Raw genomic sequence first — 19,633 nt, 5'->3', positions numbered from 1 at the left:
AATCGCGCTGTGTTAACATAAAACCATGTCTGCATTTGTGATCGGAGAAACAACAAGCCTACTCTACTGCTCAAAACTCGCGTTTGAATCATCAGTGGCAAATTATTTAAATATAAAAAACGTACTTACAGGCTGTGAGTTAGAATCGCCAGACTGTCCTTGCAAAGTTTGAACTGCCCAACTTTATAGAAACAGCCGTTGTGCCACAGACGCATTGCAGGATACTGGTTCAGAAAACAGACCTCATCCTCCATAAAATGTGCAGTACACATCTAAATATTTGGGTTGGACTGTTCTGGAACAGTGTTGAAATACAACTTAACCACTGATTTCTAGTCGTGTCCTCCTTTGGAAGGCCAAACAAGTAGTTTTGCTTTCACAACTAAACACAACGACTCCACAACATGGTGCTGGCGGCAACAGAGAGAATAAAAGTTACGCCTGCTTTCTTTGCGTGAACATTTGGTCAGCATTATGCAAATCTTCCCACATAGTGACGTAGACATGTGGGGGCATGTTAGAACAAGCTGTTTTAGGGGGGTGTGGTTGACTGTTAACTTTTATAAAGAATATCTCTTTGGATTTGAGACTTTAGTCTTTGCAACTTTACAGATCTTCCTTATGCACCAAGAACTTGTAACACTCCAAAGAGAAAGGAAAAATTGAAATCGCATCATATGACCCCTTTAAAATAAAACAAACAGTTGATAGGATCTACTGTGGCCTTTGTACATCAGGTGAACCATTAAATTGTTGTCCATGATACAGAAATGTGGTCCTGGAATTTAGCTACATCTCCAAACACAAAGAACAAACCCCAACTTCAGCAGAACTGTGGAAACAGATAGAATAGAGACAGCGTTAATTAAATTTGCCTTGTTTGTGGATAATATCAATTTATCAATGGATACAACAAAATTAAATAGCAAAAGCAAAAACATACCTTCCACCTATTTCCACATTCAGTGCAGAAGACAAATGTTGTCATCGGTTCATCAGCACTTCGAGTTTGAACCTAAAGAATGTTGTGTGTTTATAAAATGTATATATAAAAAACCCTACACTGATATTCATAAACATTGTCTAGGTTTACCTGGGTGTAGGTACACTTTTTCTTTTTGCACTTGCCACAAGTGAACAAGTCAGTCTGGGTGCCCCCAGAAGTGGCCACCTGGTGGTCCCTGATGGCTTCTTTGGTCAGATTCTTACGCATCTCCTTCAGCTCATCACTTGCCATTTCCTATTGGATTTAGATTTCCACAAAGTCAGTATGAGAGAGAGAACATGTTTCTATAATTATTACACAATGTTAAAGTGAACTGGTTGTCACTCACCTCTGCTGTCATTTTTGCTATGCGGTCTGGACTCACATTCCCACAGAGCACATTCCTTCTCAGGTTGGGGTTCTTTGCATCCTTAAGATTGGATATTCGGCTTCGTACGCGATTCTTGTATTTCATATCAGTATTTTTGAACTCCAAAAAGACACGTGCAAGTTGGTCAAGGAATGCATGTGAAATTTTGTATGCTGAAAACTAGTATTTTTTTCAGACTTTGCTCATATTTCAATAACAATTGCTACTTTTTTGGGATGAATATGAAAAGGATATATTCTTCAATCTGAGCTCCAAGTTCATCACAGTCAGCACCAATTGCAATGTAATCATCTAAAAGAAAAAGACAACACTTTAACCATTTCAAAACAAGAAAATGCGTGCGCACGCGTACACACACACACACACATACATACATACATACATACATACATACATACATATATATATATATATATATATATATATATATATATACACACACACACACACCTTGCAAAAGTATACGGACCATAAACATTCAACATTTTCAATTAGTTAAAATTTTCTTCAATTTAATATGACAGTCTAAAAATGACACAAAAATAAATGATTAAATTAATATATAATTAAAGAGTTCAATAAAATTTGTATTAATCAAAGTATTCCATGCATTTTGCAACATTCACTCAAGTTTGAATGTATGATTTATAATTTAGAAAGATAACAAAATTAGTACCAAGTCTAAATCCTCTTGGCAAGACACTGTATGGTAACTTAGCAAGGTGAAAAATATGTGTGCGGAAGAATTGCCTGCCATGACTTGCCTCCTGTTTGCAAAGCACTTGACAGCATCTCCCTGCACTTGATACGGACTGAGTCAGATGTGCCTGGTGCTCGTGGGAAAGTGGCTATCAGTGTGTTGGGTGTTATATCGACAGACTCACTCTTACTGCTAGAATTACTGCTTGAGCTGAGAGAAGAAATAAAGAGACAGAGGAAAAAGGAACAGAAATCAGAGGATGAGAACGTTAGATAGATAAAGCCTTATTTAATGACTAAGATCATGAGCAATGTGATTATTTAATTTTAAAATAATCTTATGACCATTAAAATTGGTCTTGGTACCTCTCCTCTATGGGCTCCGGGCTGGCTTGAGATGGTGAAACCACTGGTGATGTGTGTTCCTTCTTTTTCTCCTCAGAGTTCTTTTCTGCAGCAGGTTCATCTGGATGTCAAAACCACTCTTTAGACATTTCATCAGTGTAATACTAAAAATAATCAGAAATTGACCTATATATCTGTGTGGTGACTCAAAATCTTGTACAAAAGAAAACCTCAGTTGCTACCACATACAGGCAATTAATGGTATTACAACAACACAAACCCATGATGACTTATATTAATGTTACATAAGAAACTAAAAAAGTTTGAAATGAATTACTCAGTATTATACGTTATATTACACACAAAGCCCCAAAAAGTATTTAGACACATAAACATAAGGCCCACTTTAAAAATGTGTGTGCAGTGCAATCACTGGTTTAAATACTTGATACTTCTAATATTTTAATTGCAGCTTAAGTGTCTAAATTAAATATAAGCATGCTGATACAAGCATTTTATGACCTCTTAATAACCAAATACTATATATGGGCAATTCAACCAAAAAAACAAACAAACAAAAAAACTAATAAGAAATGCTTACAGCATTTTAAAAAACACGTTTTGCTTACACGTAGATTCAAATGAAAAAGCTAATGTTATTTGTTGATTACACTTACCAAGCAATTTCTTCCAGGATTTGATCAAGGACTTGGCCAGTGAGGTCACTTCATCATCTGTGCTCTGCTTGCGGATGCCATTGACCGACATCCCTATCCTCGTAGACTATTCATAAGAAAAGCAGTAGAAATCTCTCATTAAATTGTATTTGAGCACCGAAGCGCGCACGAGGAGCAGTGAACAACAGAGTAAACATACCTGCAGAAGCTCCAGGGTCATGGGTATATTCTTTAGTTCCTTTAATAAGTCCAGTGCACCGGCCTAATTAAAAAAAAAAAAACCCGGCTTACTAAAACACCATTTCATTATGATACATTGATAGACACAGTAAACTTTGAGAACTTCAATAACACATAAGCATGTTAACAGAAACCTCAACAGAAGTTACTATGTAGCATAACACCTAACTATCCTCACTTTTACTGCCACGATATGGGTAAAACATTGCTTTATTATGTATTTTTAAACATACTGAACGCAAGAGTCAGGTTTTTTTTTCCTAAAATAAATCATTTGCATTATTGTCTCCCGTTGAGTGACCCTGTGCATTTATCCGCGCAAACAGCTAACGTTAATGCTGCTAATTTCCCCGCTAAGCGTTGAGTTTCTTAAACAATAAACTAAACCACTAGATATTTCTCTCACTTAAGCATTAACCACTAAATCAGATCTAAAAAAAGATTCTCAGTTTCGCTGTAGATGATGAAATCAGTTCTTCTTCGTTTTTGTAGCTGTTAGCTTGCTAAGTAACTAGCCTCGTCTGGTCCGAGACTGGGAACTCATTCATGACAAAACACCTCACCCCGTTCTTCTTCTGTGCCATTTTATCCATCTTTTTTGCGATCCGGATGATATCGTCCTCTTCTTTCTTATTCATTATTGATGTTTAGTGGTTTAAACGGAGTTTAAATGTATAAAATATGTAGAACCACACGCGAACACGCCACTCAACCGGCGGCAAACGCAGCAGCGCTCCTTTGGCAGGAAGGCGTTTCTATGAAGAACCCAGACATCACTAATCAAACCATTGACTAGCAGCGCCATGGATCAATCGATCGACGTAAAGCGCAGGCAACACTAATCGAAGAACCGAACGTGCGTCACACTTGAAGTGTTCTGAATTAATGCATTTCATCTCGTTTATCCTTACACCACTTGAAATTTACACACATAAGTGATTCAGATGTTATAAACAAGATGTCAAATATCTTGAGCCGTATGGTATGGAGCGATTTGGCAGTGATTTGTTGGAAGTACTGTTTGGTGAGATTCCAGCAACCTCTGTTTGCAACACTAGAGCGCGCTGGTGCTCGTGCTTACTACGAAGTCGACCCTAACATTAATTCTTCCACAATCAGCAATCTTGAATCAGGGGGCAAGGAAGTCGACCGGAAGTTGAAGTCGGCCGCGTGCCGCCATCTTGTAGCAGAACTTCACTTGCGTTAGCATCCCATTGACTCCCATTCATTTTTGCGTCACTTTGACAGCGAATAACTTTACATCTGAGGCGTTTAAAGACTCCATTTGTCCATTATTTATTTCTAAAGATACACGACAATGTATAAAGGGCTCCATTACCTTCTATGTTACATTATGGCCCCGTAGAAACAGTTTTTGTAAAAATAGGCTAACGATTGCGTCATAACCACTCGACTCTCTGTCGCACAGTAGAGAAATTACCGTACAGACAGGAGGAGAAGCTCGCAGGCAATCGGGGAGACGTCAAGAGATATGGCGTACTGGCGTTACATTTTAAAATACTATACAAAATAATTAATCAGAATACTTACTCCTGCTCACTCACGCCAAAGAACTCCCCGCTCAAGCTCGCCGTCTCTGCAAGATTAACGATGGCAGTTTGCACGGACAGAGACTGAGAAGGTTTTTTTTCACATGCTGTATTTTGACATCAGGTCAATGACGAACTCCATCCCATCACCACCAGTAATTGCTTAGTTTGAGTATATACTGCGCGTCAGAATGGTGTATTCGGAAGTTCTAAAATGACAGTCGCTAACCTAATATTTTTAACATGGTTGAAATGTAACGAAAACGAGCACTCTTAATACACTTGTATTTATTGATTTAAAAACTTATCCAAACACTGGGGTCGCTGTGTCCATGGGGTTTCCGGTGGGCTATTTTACTGTCTATGGTGAGGATATATCACAAAATCAGTTCTTTTGGTGCGCTTTTCGAAGTATATTGATCCCAACAAAAATCAAAAGCTAAAACTGGAAAATCATAATGCCTACAAAAGTAGTAAACTTAAACCTAAAAAGAGTAGAAAAAACTGGAAAATCAAAAAACATATAAAAGTAAATTGATTGAATATATAAACATTATACAAGATATATATAATCTATAAATATTACACAATAAACGATCATTGTCACGGGCGGTCCACTAACAATTTAGGCCTACTTACAAACCCACCTTTTCTTGGTGAAATATTGCGTAACATACTGTCGACCTTTATATTAGAATATAATGCACAAGTTTAAAAAACATATGTACATATTAAGATAATAACTTTCTTTCTTTCTTTTTAAAACATATGTAGATATTAGAATATAATGCACAAGGGTAATGATGTTCTGGACTGTGGGAGGTTGTGGCCAAAATCAGCCTATATAATACTCCTTCATGACATAACATTAAGAACAAATAAGATCAAGCTTATCACTGCTTGTAAATTTCAGACTTTCATGCTGGAAGGTTTGTCACAAATCAGTTCTTTTGGATCAAGCTTATCACTGCTATATGTTTGTTGAGTGCCTCATATATCAAAACAAAATCAAAATTTCAATCCAGAATAATAGACATTGCAACATCACTAATAAAAAAATCCACATAAAAAAAGAAAAAATAAATTAATCCATTTAATAGATGAAAATTAATTCTAAAGTTGGATTCAGATTTCAATAAATAAATAGGTATGGCGTTATATCAACATTTTCTTGGGCCTTGCATGTGTACAAGCCTTTATTCCTTAGAGACCAAGACAATGTGATTCCACATCCAGTGAATTTGTTTTGCCCTAATGAGCATAAAAATTTATAATTATTATGGCATGTTTTGATAATGACAGCAAGAATGTACCCTACACTGCCCTGAAACTCAACTACAGTAGTTATAGAACAGAGTAACAGAGCTTGATCAGTGAGTGAAACTGTTCTGCTCAAACCAAACTGCTTGAAATTTCCCTAGAAACACTGCAAGGCAAATCTCCACCCCATGCTGATAAGGAAATCCTATAAAAATACCTGAGACATGACGGGGAGCCTCGAGATTACTAGAAACTGCAGAATATCAATGAACAAACATCAAACAATTTCTCATTATGAAGAAAAAAAAAGTTAAAGAATGATTCAGTAAGTAGATTCAGTAAGTAGAGTTAACTCTTATGCTGTACATATCTATATCTACTGATTGATTCATGTGATACAAGATTAGCATCACCCCAGATGTAATGCACTAAGAACTGATGTTGCCCTACTGTAAACCAATCACAATATTCCCACTGTGCTTCTGTATCACAGTTATGCTCCCACTGAGAAACACATGCTTTACCAGCTGAGACTTCCCTTTCCCTTATAGTCAGCTACAGCATAAAACCTCTCCACTTCACCCCACTCTAATCCCTATTAACAGAGGCCTTAAATCTGCTTATATCTCTGCAAGAAATTAGAAACACCTTCAGCCATCTGCTGGATATCACACACACACACACACACACACACACACACACACACACACACACACACACACACACACACACACACACACACACAGCAGAATAGATACTTCTAAAACAGCATTTACATATGTAATTTGTTTACAGTCAAATGAGACAAAGATGCAGGTATTAGCATATACAAACAGTTGAGATCAACCGAAAGGTTTGCAAGAGGTAGTTGTATAACTTAATCATGATGTTTTATGTTTGTATATTATTCATCACACTTACTGTTATTATGGTTATCACTACTGTACAGTTAGAAACCTCCTAGGTTAAATACAGTTTAATTATATGTTAGTGCAAATGCTTAGATTATACAAACCAGTTTAAAAATGTTCTTTTTTTTACATTTCTTTTAATATATGAGGGCTTAAAATGATAATATTCTTGATGCTGTCTTTCTCTAAAATGCTGTTTAATCATGAGCAAAGATTACACAAATCGACCCTGATGCCTGCCATCCCAAAATAGCATTGTGCGTTGTTCATAATCTCTTCAGTTGATGGACAACAAACTCACCAACTCAACCCTCCTGAAAATGTGAAATAAGGTAGGATAAGTGGCTTCAGATATTGGTGTTTTTATCTAAATAGTAGCATAAAACTAGTTGCATATTCTGTATATATTTTTAAAATGTTTATATTGGTAAATTAACCTGCTTTAGAAAGTGTGTGCTAATCATAAGATATTATTCAGTATGGTGTTTAAAAGGCATTGTCTTTTTGCAGCAGATAAGAAGGTGATTTCTGTGTTTGAACTTTATATATATGTGCTTTTGAATCATGGTTTCCAGAACATGTCTTGTGCCTGTTATGCAATAGTTTACTGCACTGAAAAATTCTTGTGGAACATCATTTGTCAATTGAATGAGGCTGTCTGTGCCACACGGCAAAGCACTCTGTATAAGGATGATGTTTTCATATAGCATTTAGGACTGACCCGTTTCCATATTTCTTTATTTTTTTTTTCAGAGTAACACATTTTTCAGGTTATTTTATTGTTTGAATAAAAATGTACATTATTTGTTTTATCTCTATGTAGGTTAAGTAGAGTTCATTACATATTAGCATAAGCATTTGTTCATTGACTTGCATTCTTATACCTGGCCATGTTAAGCAAACATTCCTGATGTTCTGAATTGCTGAAGAGGCCATTTCACTGTTGACTGCGAGAAGCCATTTCATTAATGACTTTAATGAAAAATTGAAAACAATACCTGACAGACGAATGTAGCTGTTGCTGCTAATGAACTACAGATTGATTTTTCTAATGCATTTGTAGTTGTAAGAATTGCAAAGTATAAAGACGCCATTAAAAAAGAGCATATCACATAATTTAAAGGTTCTGTTTTATTGTCATAAGCTGAAATTCCCCTAGAGTACATTCATTTACAAAAACACTTGCTTTATGGGTGACACAAAGTGGATGTGGAAGCAATTTCAGTAAGGTAGAATCAAACCTAATGGGATGCAGATAGTAAGAACAGAACAATATTATGGAATGCAGTGCAGCATTTTTGTTGTTATTATGCACAAAAAAAAAAAAAAATGAAAATTAAATAGAAAAACCCTGTGATGTTGAGAAAAGTTATGAAAATTATGTAACTGAAATAAATAACTGAAAAAACGTCTTTGTTATTTAACTGTTGGTACTTTAATTTTTTTCCCCAGTATCTCTTAATATGAGCACAACACACCTTAATGATGCACCCCATCCTGACGTGTCAGTGGGGAGTTTGCAGACATTGGTCTCCAGACCCCTACACCCCCAACCAGACCCCATTACCACTAAGAGGGTATGTTTCTACAAGAGCGGGGACCCTCAGTTCACAGGGCACCGAATGGTCATCAACAGCCGCACTTTTAAAACCTTTGATGCCCTTCTAGATGCCCTCTCCAAGAAAGTGCCTCTTCCATTTGGGGTAAGGACCATCACAACACCCAGGGGAACACATGTTGTCCACACCCTTGATGATGTGCAGGATGGGGGCTCTTATCTGTGCTCAGATCAGAAGAAAGTCAAGCCTTTTAACTTGCATAAGGTTCATAAGAGACAGGTCCCTTGGAACACAACTAGACCTGCCAGTGCAGAACGACAAGCACGCAGAGAACTGGTCCGGCAGCTATCAAAGAGAAATGAAGTGACCACACGGGCAGGAAAAATGGCCGAAAACACACGTTTGTGCATGGTACGAACACCAAAAAGAGTGACAGTGTACAAAAACAGGGATCCGAGTATGAAGCGAGTAATTGTTCTCCATAGGAGAACAGCCCCAAATTTTGAAGCTCTTTTGGATTATCTTTCTCAGGTGATGCAGTTCCCAGTTGTGAAGCTTTACACAGAAGATGGCAGAAGAGTAAGTATATATTATACATGCATACATGGAACAGTTTTGACTTTATTGAAATTATTGAATGTTTATGTTGCTAATGGTGGTTGCTAAAGATATTGCACAGTGATACACAGAACCATTGGGTGAAGCGGTCATAAACGTGTTATATCTTGCATAAAACACAGCTGCTGACCAATCAGAATTGAGGACTGTTGTATATATATATATATATATATATATATAAAGTTTGAAATGTTAAGGTAAACAAGGATGTTAGAATTTAATTTAATTAAAAGGAAAACACCGTTTTGGACACCATGTCTCATAAGGTTCAATATAGCGAACAATGGTCAACCATTTAAGGATCTGAACTGCTAACACTACGGTTGGCTTAAGTTACTGAAATAATTTTTCTCTATTTCACACATCACTGTGCCCTTCAAAAAGTATTTAAATAAAGTTCTTTAAAAAAAATCAATGTGTTCTAAAAATAAGGACATTAATTTTGATGCATTTTATGTAATCACTCAATTATACTACTATCTTTGACTAACAGAAAAAAGAAACTAAAATGCTGTGATATTACACTGTAGTGTTTTGGTTTTGTACAAAAGATTGTGGCACTGTTAAATAACTTTTGCTTTTCCTTGTCATTGAATTTTTATCCTATTAGGTATTTTTTGTGCAAGAATTCGACCTTTTTAGCTTTTAAGTTTTAAAGTACACTATGTCTTTGTTGATTAGTCATTCCCTCAAATCTTGATTTACTAAGCCACGGTGTTTTAATTCTTACCCCCAGCTGTGAGAGTACACTATAATCTTGTGGTGTCTCAAGGAATGTCACACACATGACTGACTAAAGCTCATGTGAGCTGTCAAACTTATGTCTTAAAGTTTGGACTTCTGAAAAAAAAAAAGTTATTTACTGGATGCATATAAGTTTCTTTTCTATTTATAGGTTGAAGGGCTTCCTGCCCTCATCTTGTGCTCTGGGATTGTTGTGGCGGCTGGTAACGAACCCTTCAGAAAAGGAAACTACAATCTCCAAGCTCCCACTAAAGTCCATTCAAGGATTTCTGAATCTTTGTATCCGACACAAACTGAGACACTATTACGTAAGCTCAAATGATTAATATGATTTTTTTTTAGCTCTTCACTTGAGTGATAAACTGATATTGATCTTACATTCTGATTTTCAAGTTTAATTGCTGGTGTTTTTTCTCTTTTTTCCCCTCACCATCTTCCATCTTCTGTCTTCTAATAATATCGGATCATTCGTCCATAAGAAGAAAAAAAGTTTCCAGCTGGGACTATTTCAAGATCAAGGAATTTCTCTTTATCTTCTGAGAGGTTCATTGTAGAGCAGATCAATAAGTCACTAAATGGAAATCTGACAGAGCACAATAGAACAATGAATGAATCAATGGAAACTGAAGGCAGTCAGCCAATGGGATCAGACGAGATGGAAACTTGTGACTATATGAATGGTGTGGAGCAGAGGAATTACTCCATTATGCCTACCGAAGATGACATTGAAAAATCATTCCAGGTCAATGAAGATGGCAGCATGACAGTGGAGATGAAGGTGCATCTTACTATAAAACAAGAGGAAATGATCCACTGGACAACTACACTGAACCGCATTTCCGTTAATAACCAGCAGAGTGCAGTGTGCAATTACAAGCCACAGTCGGGTGCAAACTCATTAGATGTAACCAATGACTCAGGTAAAGGGTCGAATGGACTTCACAGCCTAGATTCTAAAGAAATCAATACACTTGTTAACAAATCTGTAGGATTCATCAAAGAAGAAAGGGAATATTATGGCAGTGATGCATCATCTGAAAAGCCCAAGTCCAAATATAGAAGGCCACCCACTCCAGGTTCCAGACAACGAAGAAAAGAGGCCTCAGTCGAAACCATCAAAACTGTTTCAGGGACTGAAGTTCAGGAGAGTACAGTAGGTGCGTACTCATACATGGAGCGAACTGCACAGGGAGAGCTGACGGAGGGTTACTGTGTGGTCAGTTGCAGCAGTAGCAGCAGCACAAGAACTGTGTCAAAACCTTGTAGGAGTGAATCAGGAGAGGTTAGGCAGAAAAAGTCTGACTCCTCCTTTAGATCCTCAGGTGTTGCACAGATTCCCCAGCTACAAAACAATGGGACGATGGAAATAACAGAGACTGTGATGCACAAATATGAATCACAGGGTATGTGTGACAAATACAATGCAAATACACAGGTGTATGTGGACAACAAGCCTGGATATCACACAAAAGGCTCAATAGACTCAGAACCCCGTTCGTCAAGTAATGATTGTGATGTAGATTTTAGTAGGCAGTCCACAAGTTCCAACTCCCAGGATGGTGGAAAAACTAATATGCTGTCATTGTCATCTGCCTGTTCAACACCTCCAAAAAAAATAAACAACAATCCATCCATCCTCACTGATGATGAAAAACAAACTTTGGTTGAGTACACGTCAGAAATGATTGAAAAGGAAATTATGCATCCAGCAGCATCGATGGAACAAGTCTCTGATGATAAAAGCATTGTTAGTAATGAAATCAATACACCAAAGTCCAAAAAATCAAAGAAAAGTACTTCTTCTGAATCATCTGGATTTGGGAAAAAAATAAGGGGCAGTGCTCCAGGGTCTTCAAAAGTCCTCCAAATGACTTCAGACACACCAAGCAACACAGGATCAGAGAAAAGGACTAGCTCAGCAGAAAGTGACAGACCTGAACACATAGTTGTAAGAGACAAAAATAAGAAGACAAAAACATTTGAAAGTTCTCCAAAAATTAGAAACTTGAATCTCAATACTGGGAATCAAAGTCGGTCAGATAAAGATCTCAGGTTAAAAGATAAAACCATCAACAACATTTCCTACAAAGTAAACACAAAGGACCATGACTCTCAGCAGCCTAAATTAAAGAAGAAGACTTTAGACATTCAATTGCCAGCCCATCCAGCGTCCCCAATAAAGAGGCTACCGAAACAAAAGTCAATGAATGGTGTCAGATCAAAATCCTCTAAAGAAAAACAGGAGTTGAGTGAAAATGTGTCATTGCCTGTGCTACAATTGTCTTTGACCGGTGTAAATCAATATGTTGAAAGCTGGCTAAATAAAATTGAACCAGAATCTGTGCCCTATGATGATGAAACAAACCATCCAGAGATTGTACCAAGAGCAGTATTCCAGATAGGTAGTGACTCCACTGATGGCTCTAATATTAAAAGTGACCCTGAAAAAGATAGCGTAGATGTTGAAGGCCCTTCTTTAGAAGATAATTCTGACGAGAGGCCACCTGTACAAATAAGTTGTGAGGGAGATCCAACTGAGCTACAGAGGCCGATAGGATTTTATAAATCGATGCCAATTTTGAGGGTACATTCTGAACAGGAGAGTCTTGTAAGAATGCACAAGTCATCTGAGAACTTGGTTCCACCTGACCCTTCTGAGACATCACAAAGAACAGAGGTCAGAGTTAGGTCAGGCATGAAGCCAGTTTTGCAACAGTTGTGTTTGTCTGTTCAGTCCATCAAGCAGGCATTGAGTCAGGCCCGCTTAACACCTTTGGAAAGGGAAAAGTCTAGTAGTCTCCCGGATTTTTCCTCTCAGGTGGCCTCTGCCTTTGGTTCTCCCTCTAGAGCTCTTCTGTCTTTCTTGTCACTGATGACTCTGAGAGATGGACTTTCAGTCCTCTACAAAGATGAATCACAAGCCAGCAACTCTAATGTCTGTCCAGAAGCCCTGCAGGTAATGCAGTCCTTGGAAAAAATATCCAATATTAAAGATGAAGATGAGCTAAAGGCCAGCTTGACCAGTCTTCAAAGTTCAACTTCATCCAAATTAAAACAAAGCTGGAGAGATTTCCAAGAGCAAAATGTCCTTGAAGATAGTCCGCCGCTGTCCTCAAGATTCTCAGAGCAGGAGTTTGCTGTAGAAGTGGACTTAGAAGAAGAAACGGAAAATCAGGACAAACAGCAAAGTTTGTGTATAGAACAGTTACTGGATGAACTGAACATGCCTAAAGAGCTTCACAGAGAGATTTCCTCTCTCGTTGAAGGAGAACTAAAGTATTTTAATCAAGCAGACTTAATCAAACATGATGATGCCATCAGTGAAATCTTGGGTAAAGAAATGGAAGATGAAGATGGCTCCTTAAGTGGTAGTTTAAAAAAAGCTGCTGACATGGAAGAGGAAAATGAGAATATTGAGAATGATGACATAACCAATGATCCAATGGAACCAGAATCTCAGGAACTGTGTTTAATTCAAGCTCATTCCCCTCACTCAGAAACTATAGAAGAGGACCGGGGTAATGAAGATTCTGGTATAGCAGTGCCCATTCAGTCACCTGAGTTTAATGGTAGAAATTCAAGTAAAGCAGATATTTTAGAAACATCTGAAAACAACCAGATGAATGCAGAGAACATGCAAGAATGGGTAATGTATGAAGACTCAGAATCTGAAAACAACGTTGGTGAAGGAAATCGTTCTCCAATATCTGAACAAAAGAGGACAGATGTAGCTGTAGAAGAAGTTTCTGAGCTCTCTGATCACCAAGACAATATGTCTGAAAGTGAGGACAATGTAACGCCAGAGATTATAGAACAACGAAACACTGATGTTGAGGAGGAGGACACCATTCAGAACATCAGGGTAACTAGAGAACAATCAGATGCTTCAGAAACCGACGACATAAATGCCGAACGCTCATGTTCAGCATTAGAAACTGAGAGCATGCCGTTTTCAGACAGAGAGGCAACTGAGCTAAATGAGGAAAATCAGTACAGTACAATTGAGGACTGCATCAGAGAGGAAGCTGATCTTGATTTTGAGGAAATGATTAGTGATGGAGGACTTGAACAAGAAAACAAGTCCATCTTATCAGAACGTATGTCCATTCACTCAGAGCCCTCAGAGACATCATCGCCTCATTATGATACAGAGGATGAATGTAGAGAGCAAACATTAGAATCATCCAGCCAAGAAGATGCTCAGGTGATGTCTCCAGATGTCAAAGATGCAGATCAACAAGAAGATGTGCCAGAGGTCTCAGAAGGTGAGGATCCTGATCCAAACTCCAACAGCAGCCCTCAATATGTTAGTAATGATGAAAATGGTATGACTCCTGATGCTGAATACAAGAAAACGCACCAAATTGAAAATGGGCTTGTGAAAGAACTTGACATTAATGAGGTGGACCATGAGAGCTATGAAGTTTATAGAGCAGATCAAGATGCTGAACCAGACTTCTGTAAAATCTCTGATCCTGAGGCTGTGGATGAGCATGGGACAGAAACGAAGCCAAACACAAGTGATTCCGAACACTGCAAAGTTCAGACATTAGAGGAAGATAGTCTCACTAAAAAGAACAGTTCTGCTGAAGAATTTGATGTAGAAGAGGAAGACTATGTAGGTTTGTTTGATTCTCAAAATAGCGTGGATGGTGTTAGACACTCGTGTACTGATACTAAAGATTCTGTGGAAGGGGAGTCATGCAGCAGTATGCAGAGTACAAGTGAGCACCAGTTTGAGAAACCTTTGGGTATGAAACATGGCTATCATTATTTACTACATCCAACTGAGATCTCACAAGAGCTGTTAGACTTAATTAATTCGGCTTTGTTGTCCTCTACCTTGACTGTCACATGTGATTCAAATGGCAACCTCAGATTAGAGCCAGACAAATGTAAAATGAGGGAGATGTTTATGGCTTGCCAAAGGACAGATGATCAGTACGGTCAAAAATGTCTCCCGAGCCCGAATACATCAGATCTGTCTGATTACAGGCCTGAGACATCCGACAATGGTGGGTACCAGTCGCAGGAGCTTTTTACGGAGAGCGAAGAAGAGGAGGCGGAGAGGTTACGTATTTTTCGAGAAATCATAAAACAAAGTTCAGAGAAGCCAAAAAGAATAAACCATGTAAAAGAGAACGGCTTGATGAAATCGTCTACATGGATGACAACAAAACCTACTCCCAGTCCAAGTTTAAAAAGCAGCAGTCTTGCTTCTTTTCAGGAGACTACAAGTGCAATCCAAGAGACACTGTCCCACAGTAGATCACCAAGCGATAAAAGTTCACTTGACGGAGACTCTGAGTCGGTACAGAGCATGGCTTTAAAAGTGGTCTTTGGAGAGGGAGTGCTGATTGATAAAGGCAGGTGGCTTCTCAAGGAAAACCACCTTATCCGTAACTCTCCTCCTGCAGCTATGGGAATGTATGGAAATGCAGATACCACATCAGCTGACACGGCTCAGGACAACAGGAGTGAGTATTCAGCCGACCCATATTGTGAGAACCAAGCCTTGCCTCTGGCTGTAATATCCTCTTCTGAACTGGAGGACATGGCTAAACCCCCTACACCAAAATGTATGTACTTCAATATGTCACATAGCAGTGACTCTGATCCTCTCTTGGATGCTCAAAGTGTCAGTAATGTCAGCAATGGAGGGAACGCTAGGAGAAACAAGGAACTTAAGGTATCTCCAATGGGTGAGTCTTCTAAAATGTGGGCAAAGAAAAATGGAAGTATGTCTTCATTCGCATCTGTTGAATTCAAACTGCCTGATGGGAAAGTTCATCCTCAGGAGGGGTTGCGATCTAACAGATCTCAGAGTCAAGACAGTTGGAGAGTACAAGAGGAGGAGTCGAGGGAGGGTCTAAATCTCAGGTGTGGGCAACACTGCCCAATACTATAGTTCAAAAGGGAAAATGAACCAGCTACAAGCGCTTCTATTTAAGTTATTGTAAGATTTAATTTATTTGCAGTAGCTTATTTGCTTAAACTGTTTGAACCACACACTGTAAATGCATACAGTCTTTAACTGCAGTGAAAACACTCTAATTTCCTCACTTTGGTGCCTGCTGGTCTTTAAGCTTTCGGTTATAAACAGTTTAGGGTTATTTTCAACATTTCATTTCACAAAGGCTATATTGCACAAATCATCTGATTTACTTGAACTTATTGAACTTCCTAAGTGGTATTTCTCATAGAGAAAAAAAATGAACTTAATTGTTTCACTTGTTTCCTAATGTAATCTCTTATTTGAATGTTGAATAATTTACCCTCAGCCCTAAAATATGCTTGTCCCCGCCCAACACCACCAGAGATGTATAGAGTCTCTGAAATACTAAGATAAATAAAGAGTTATCATTCATAACATTTCATGAAAACAGCACTGCGAAGAAGTGGTCTGCTGAGTGATTTCTAAAGATGTGTTGCCTCACACTTTGAACCACATTTCAAAATGGCTTTGTATGGAAGCCCTCAAATAAGTAATGTATACTGTTAAATAAACCAAAGTCATTTGGTTAGAATAAGAGAGGAGTGACCAATGCTCTGTTGTCTGATATTTCTGTGCCAACAAATGTCATTGTTAGTCCAGAAAATTCATATTTTTCTTAGGTCATATGAAACACTGACACACAACAGATTAATGTCCAAACCCAATCATCATAACTTTAAAACTTAAAATACATAAAATATAAATTATTATAATTATTATGATTATTTTGAGTTTTTTTTTTTTGTCTTTTACATTTAATAAAATGCAGTTTTTAATGCAGTATTAATATCATAGCACAGCATCCTGGGGAAGAGTGGAAGTTCAATGCAGGCAGCTTTCATCATCATCACATTAAATGTGATTATTTTTATTGTGCTGAAATCAAATAAAATTGCATCACCTCTACAAATAATCTATTTTTATTAAACTGTTTAGATTAATTGTGTACATATATATGTGTTCTATACTTACTTCCTTCAGCACAAAAGTTGTTGTTTAATATACATGCAGACATTTTCCTGAACTGATTTACATCATTAAAAAAAAAAAAATAATAATAATATTAGAAATCAACAACACATATTAAAAAGAAAGACAGCTCCTGGATCTGGACAAATTAGCTTATTTCACTAAACACTCTTGTTAAGCAGTGTGGGGTTTAAAGAAATATTGCCTGTGGAAGGTCAACCAGCTGAAATTGACTTTATTTCCAGTGTATGGGAATTGTTACATGTTCACTGTATAATGTAATTGGCTATTTTAGAGTCTAGACCACTGTGGCCAATGGATTTGGTAATGCAAATGGAGATTTAGTGAATAAAAAAAAAAAAAAAAAAAAAAAAAAAAATATATATATATATATATATATATATATATATATATATATATATTGATGAGGTTTGTGCCATGAATATATATATATTATTCTAATTGGAAATATTGTTTGACATCTAACTTTGAAATAAAAACATGCTACTGAAAAAGAAATATTTGCTGATGAGGTTTGTGCCATGACCTAATTTTATTGGGTGTTCATGTTAGAATTAATTGCACGTAACAATAAGAAATACAAGTTGGGTATTTCATGATGGGTATACTGAATTGTCCATGGAAAACACTGCCTTCAGTCCCATACTATTCCAAAGTTTCTCAGCCATTTCATCATCTCTAGCAGCTCTGGTGCATCTTGAAGGTCTGCAGTTGCTTTAGAAAATTGGAAAGGAATAGACAGAAAAAACAACAACCAAAAAATACATTCATTATGGGTTCCAGTCAGTTTATATGTGTTGCCTCTGGAACTGTATTTAATGCAGTATGACAAAATTCAATACCCGTACCACTCTCTTTGTCTAATTCTGGTTGTACTGCACAGTAGATGGTAGTTTGTGCTCCCTGCCCTGGTGTCTTTGTGAAAGGTCTGACAATCTTCCAAATGATTAGAAGTCCGAGATTCATATGTCTTTTAAGTTCTGTCCGCACAATTCCTGGATGGACTGCATATGCCGTAACACCTGTGTCTGAAGACACAATTAATGATACGCAAAAGTATGTCAAATTTCCCATATATTTAATCTTCCATATTTTTAAAGATCATGTACCCTTGAGTTTTTTTGGCCAAGGAGCGAGTGAAAAGGATATTGGCCAATTTACTCTGATCATATGCTCTCCTACTGTGGTAATTCCACTCACTATTGATGTCATCAAGTGCTATTGTGCCCCAACTATGAGCCATGGAGGAAAGGTTGATGATTCTTGAGGGGGCAGATCTCTTCAGCAAAACAATCAGCAGGAAGGTTAACAGGAAGTTACCTAATTGACATCAATTATGTCACTTACATACATGTTTAAGTAATAGTACAAAAACTCAATTCATATACTGTAAGTCTGCACCATTAAACATGCAGCAAATCAAGATTTTAAGCAAAGGTAAAAATATGTAAAGTAATATTATAGTTAAAATATGCATTATACTGTATGTTTAAAAAAAGGCATTAAAGAAGAGGTCTGTGACACAATGCTCTTGAATGAACAACTAATGAAAAACTCTTTAACTAAGTGGTTGACACCAAACTGGATCTCAAAACCATCCGCTGTCTTAGAGTAAGGACACATCATGATCCCAGCATTGTTAATGAGTATGTGAAGTGCTCTCTCCTCTGAAAACAAGAGGATTTTATTAATTATTTTGGTCTGTTGTAGGAGGCACATTGGTATTTTTGAGTAAATTACGTTAAAATTTTGTTAGATCAAATACACATTCTGATTTGGATGTAAAACTTTTATTAATCACTTACCATTGTAGTTACCTCAGCAAATTCTCTGATTGATTTGGTGTCTGATAAGTCTAGATTCCTGATCACTATGTTTTGGTTCCCCGAGTTCTCCATGATCTCTTTCTGTGCTCTTTCTGCTTTCTCAAGGTCTCTGCAAGCCATTATTATCCTGGCCCCTGTGGAACAACTCCAAAAACCATGACTTTTATAATTGGTATCCTAAATAAATTTGAGATACATTTAATTTATTATTTTTTTTATTTGTTTTTATTTTTATTTTTAGTTAGAATCTGATTTACAGTACAAAGTCTGGTAACTGCTCACAAGAATAAGATAAATGTACTGTTAACTCAGCGTGAATGCATTTCTTGTGGATTCTGGAAACTTGCTGCAGGTGTTTAACCTGAATAACCTAAAAATATATACAAACATTTAAAGGTACCATAGAATGCATTGATTCAATATTTTAAATTGTTCTCTGATATCTACATAGAAGGTATGTGGCTTTGATAAGGGCAAAAATTCTCCAGAAACGGTTTTACATGTCCATTTATAACCCTAGGATTTGTCCCTAGAATAAAATGGTATGTTATTACCTTATTTGGAAGGGTCATCGTGGCTAATAATGTTGAGTTCTTCTCTGATTGGCTGTTTCACAGCGCAGCTCATTTCAGTAGATCACACAGCAAACAAAGATCTTTACTGTCCAGCGTGAATGATGGAGAGATTAGTCATCCAACCTTATGTTTGTATGAAGCACGTTTCCGGCACTGAATAAAAAATAAAAAAGGTTCACAATTCTGCCTTTTTTCCTCATAACTGCTTGATTCAAACATGCAATTCTGACTTTTTTAATTATGAGAAAAAAAAAAGTCAGAATTGTGA

General features: G+C 37.2%; 2 protein-coding genes across 2 annotated transcripts; one reads left to right on the top strand and one right to left on the bottom strand.

Moving 5' to 3' along the window:
• Positions 1-579: 579 nt before the first annotated feature.
• On the bottom strand, positions 580-4,108 carry LOC109103298 (transcription elongation factor A protein 1-like). The gene is made up of 10 exons (XM_042774686.1): positions 3,901-4,108; positions 3,297-3,359; positions 3,098-3,203; positions 2,442-2,541; positions 2,141-2,286; positions 1,611-1,667; positions 1,335-1,489; positions 1,094-1,240; positions 944-1,015; positions 580-832 (listed from the first exon to the last, which is right to left on the bottom strand). The coding sequence occupies exons 1-10, from the start codon at positions 3,973-3,975 to the stop codon at positions 824-826; spliced, it is 930 nt and encodes a 309-aa protein (XP_042630620.1). The 5' UTR covers positions 3,976-4,108; the 3' UTR covers positions 580-823.
• A 4,280-nt stretch (positions 4,109-8,388) lies between these two features.
• Positions 8,389-16,611, top strand: LOC109106966 (oxygen-regulated protein 1-like). Its single transcript, XM_019120238.2, has 3 exons — positions 8,389-9,196; positions 10,131-10,287; positions 10,459-16,611. The coding sequence occupies exons 1-3, from the start codon at positions 8,522-8,524 to the stop codon at positions 15,885-15,887; spliced, it is 6,261 nt and encodes a 2,086-aa protein (XP_018975783.2). The 5' UTR covers positions 8,389-8,521; the 3' UTR covers positions 15,888-16,611.
• Positions 16,612-19,633: the final 3,022 nt, after the last annotated feature.

Source organism: Cyprinus carpio, chromosome A2 (assembly GCF_018340385.1).
Source record: "Cyprinus carpio isolate SPL01 chromosome A2, ASM1834038v1, whole genome shotgun sequence".
NCBI classification, from domain to species: domain Eukaryota; kingdom Metazoa; phylum Chordata; class Actinopteri; order Cypriniformes; family Cyprinidae; genus Cyprinus; species Cyprinus carpio.
This window is presented reverse-complemented; position numbering and strand designations above follow the sequence as displayed.

Excerpts from the sequence above, each read along its gene's own strand:
- LOC109103298 (XM_042774686.1), bottom strand. The coding sequence starts at position 3,975 with ATGAATAAGAAAGAAGAGGACGATATCATCCGGATCGCAAAAAAGATG. Across the intron at positions 3,204-3,296 it reads TGACCCTGGAGCTTCTGCAG|TCTACGAGGATAGGGATGTC; the intron begins GTATGTTTACTC and ends TCTTATGAATAG. Across the intron at positions 1,668-2,140 it reads AAGTGCTTTGCAAACAGGAG|ATGATTACATTGCAATTGGT; the intron begins GCAAGTCATGGC and ends TTTTTCTTTTAG.
- LOC109106966 (XM_019120238.2), top strand. The coding sequence starts at position 8,522 with ATGAGCACAACACACCTTAATGATGCACCCCATCCTGACGTGTCAGTG. Across the intron at positions 9,197-10,130 it reads ACACAGAAGATGGCAGAAGA|GTTGAAGGGCTTCCTGCCCT; the intron begins GTAAGTATATAT and ends TTCTATTTATAG. Across the intron at positions 10,288-10,458 it reads ACAAACTGAGACACTATTAC|AAGAAAAAAAGTTTCCAGCT; the intron begins GTAAGCTCAAAT and ends TTCGTCCATAAG.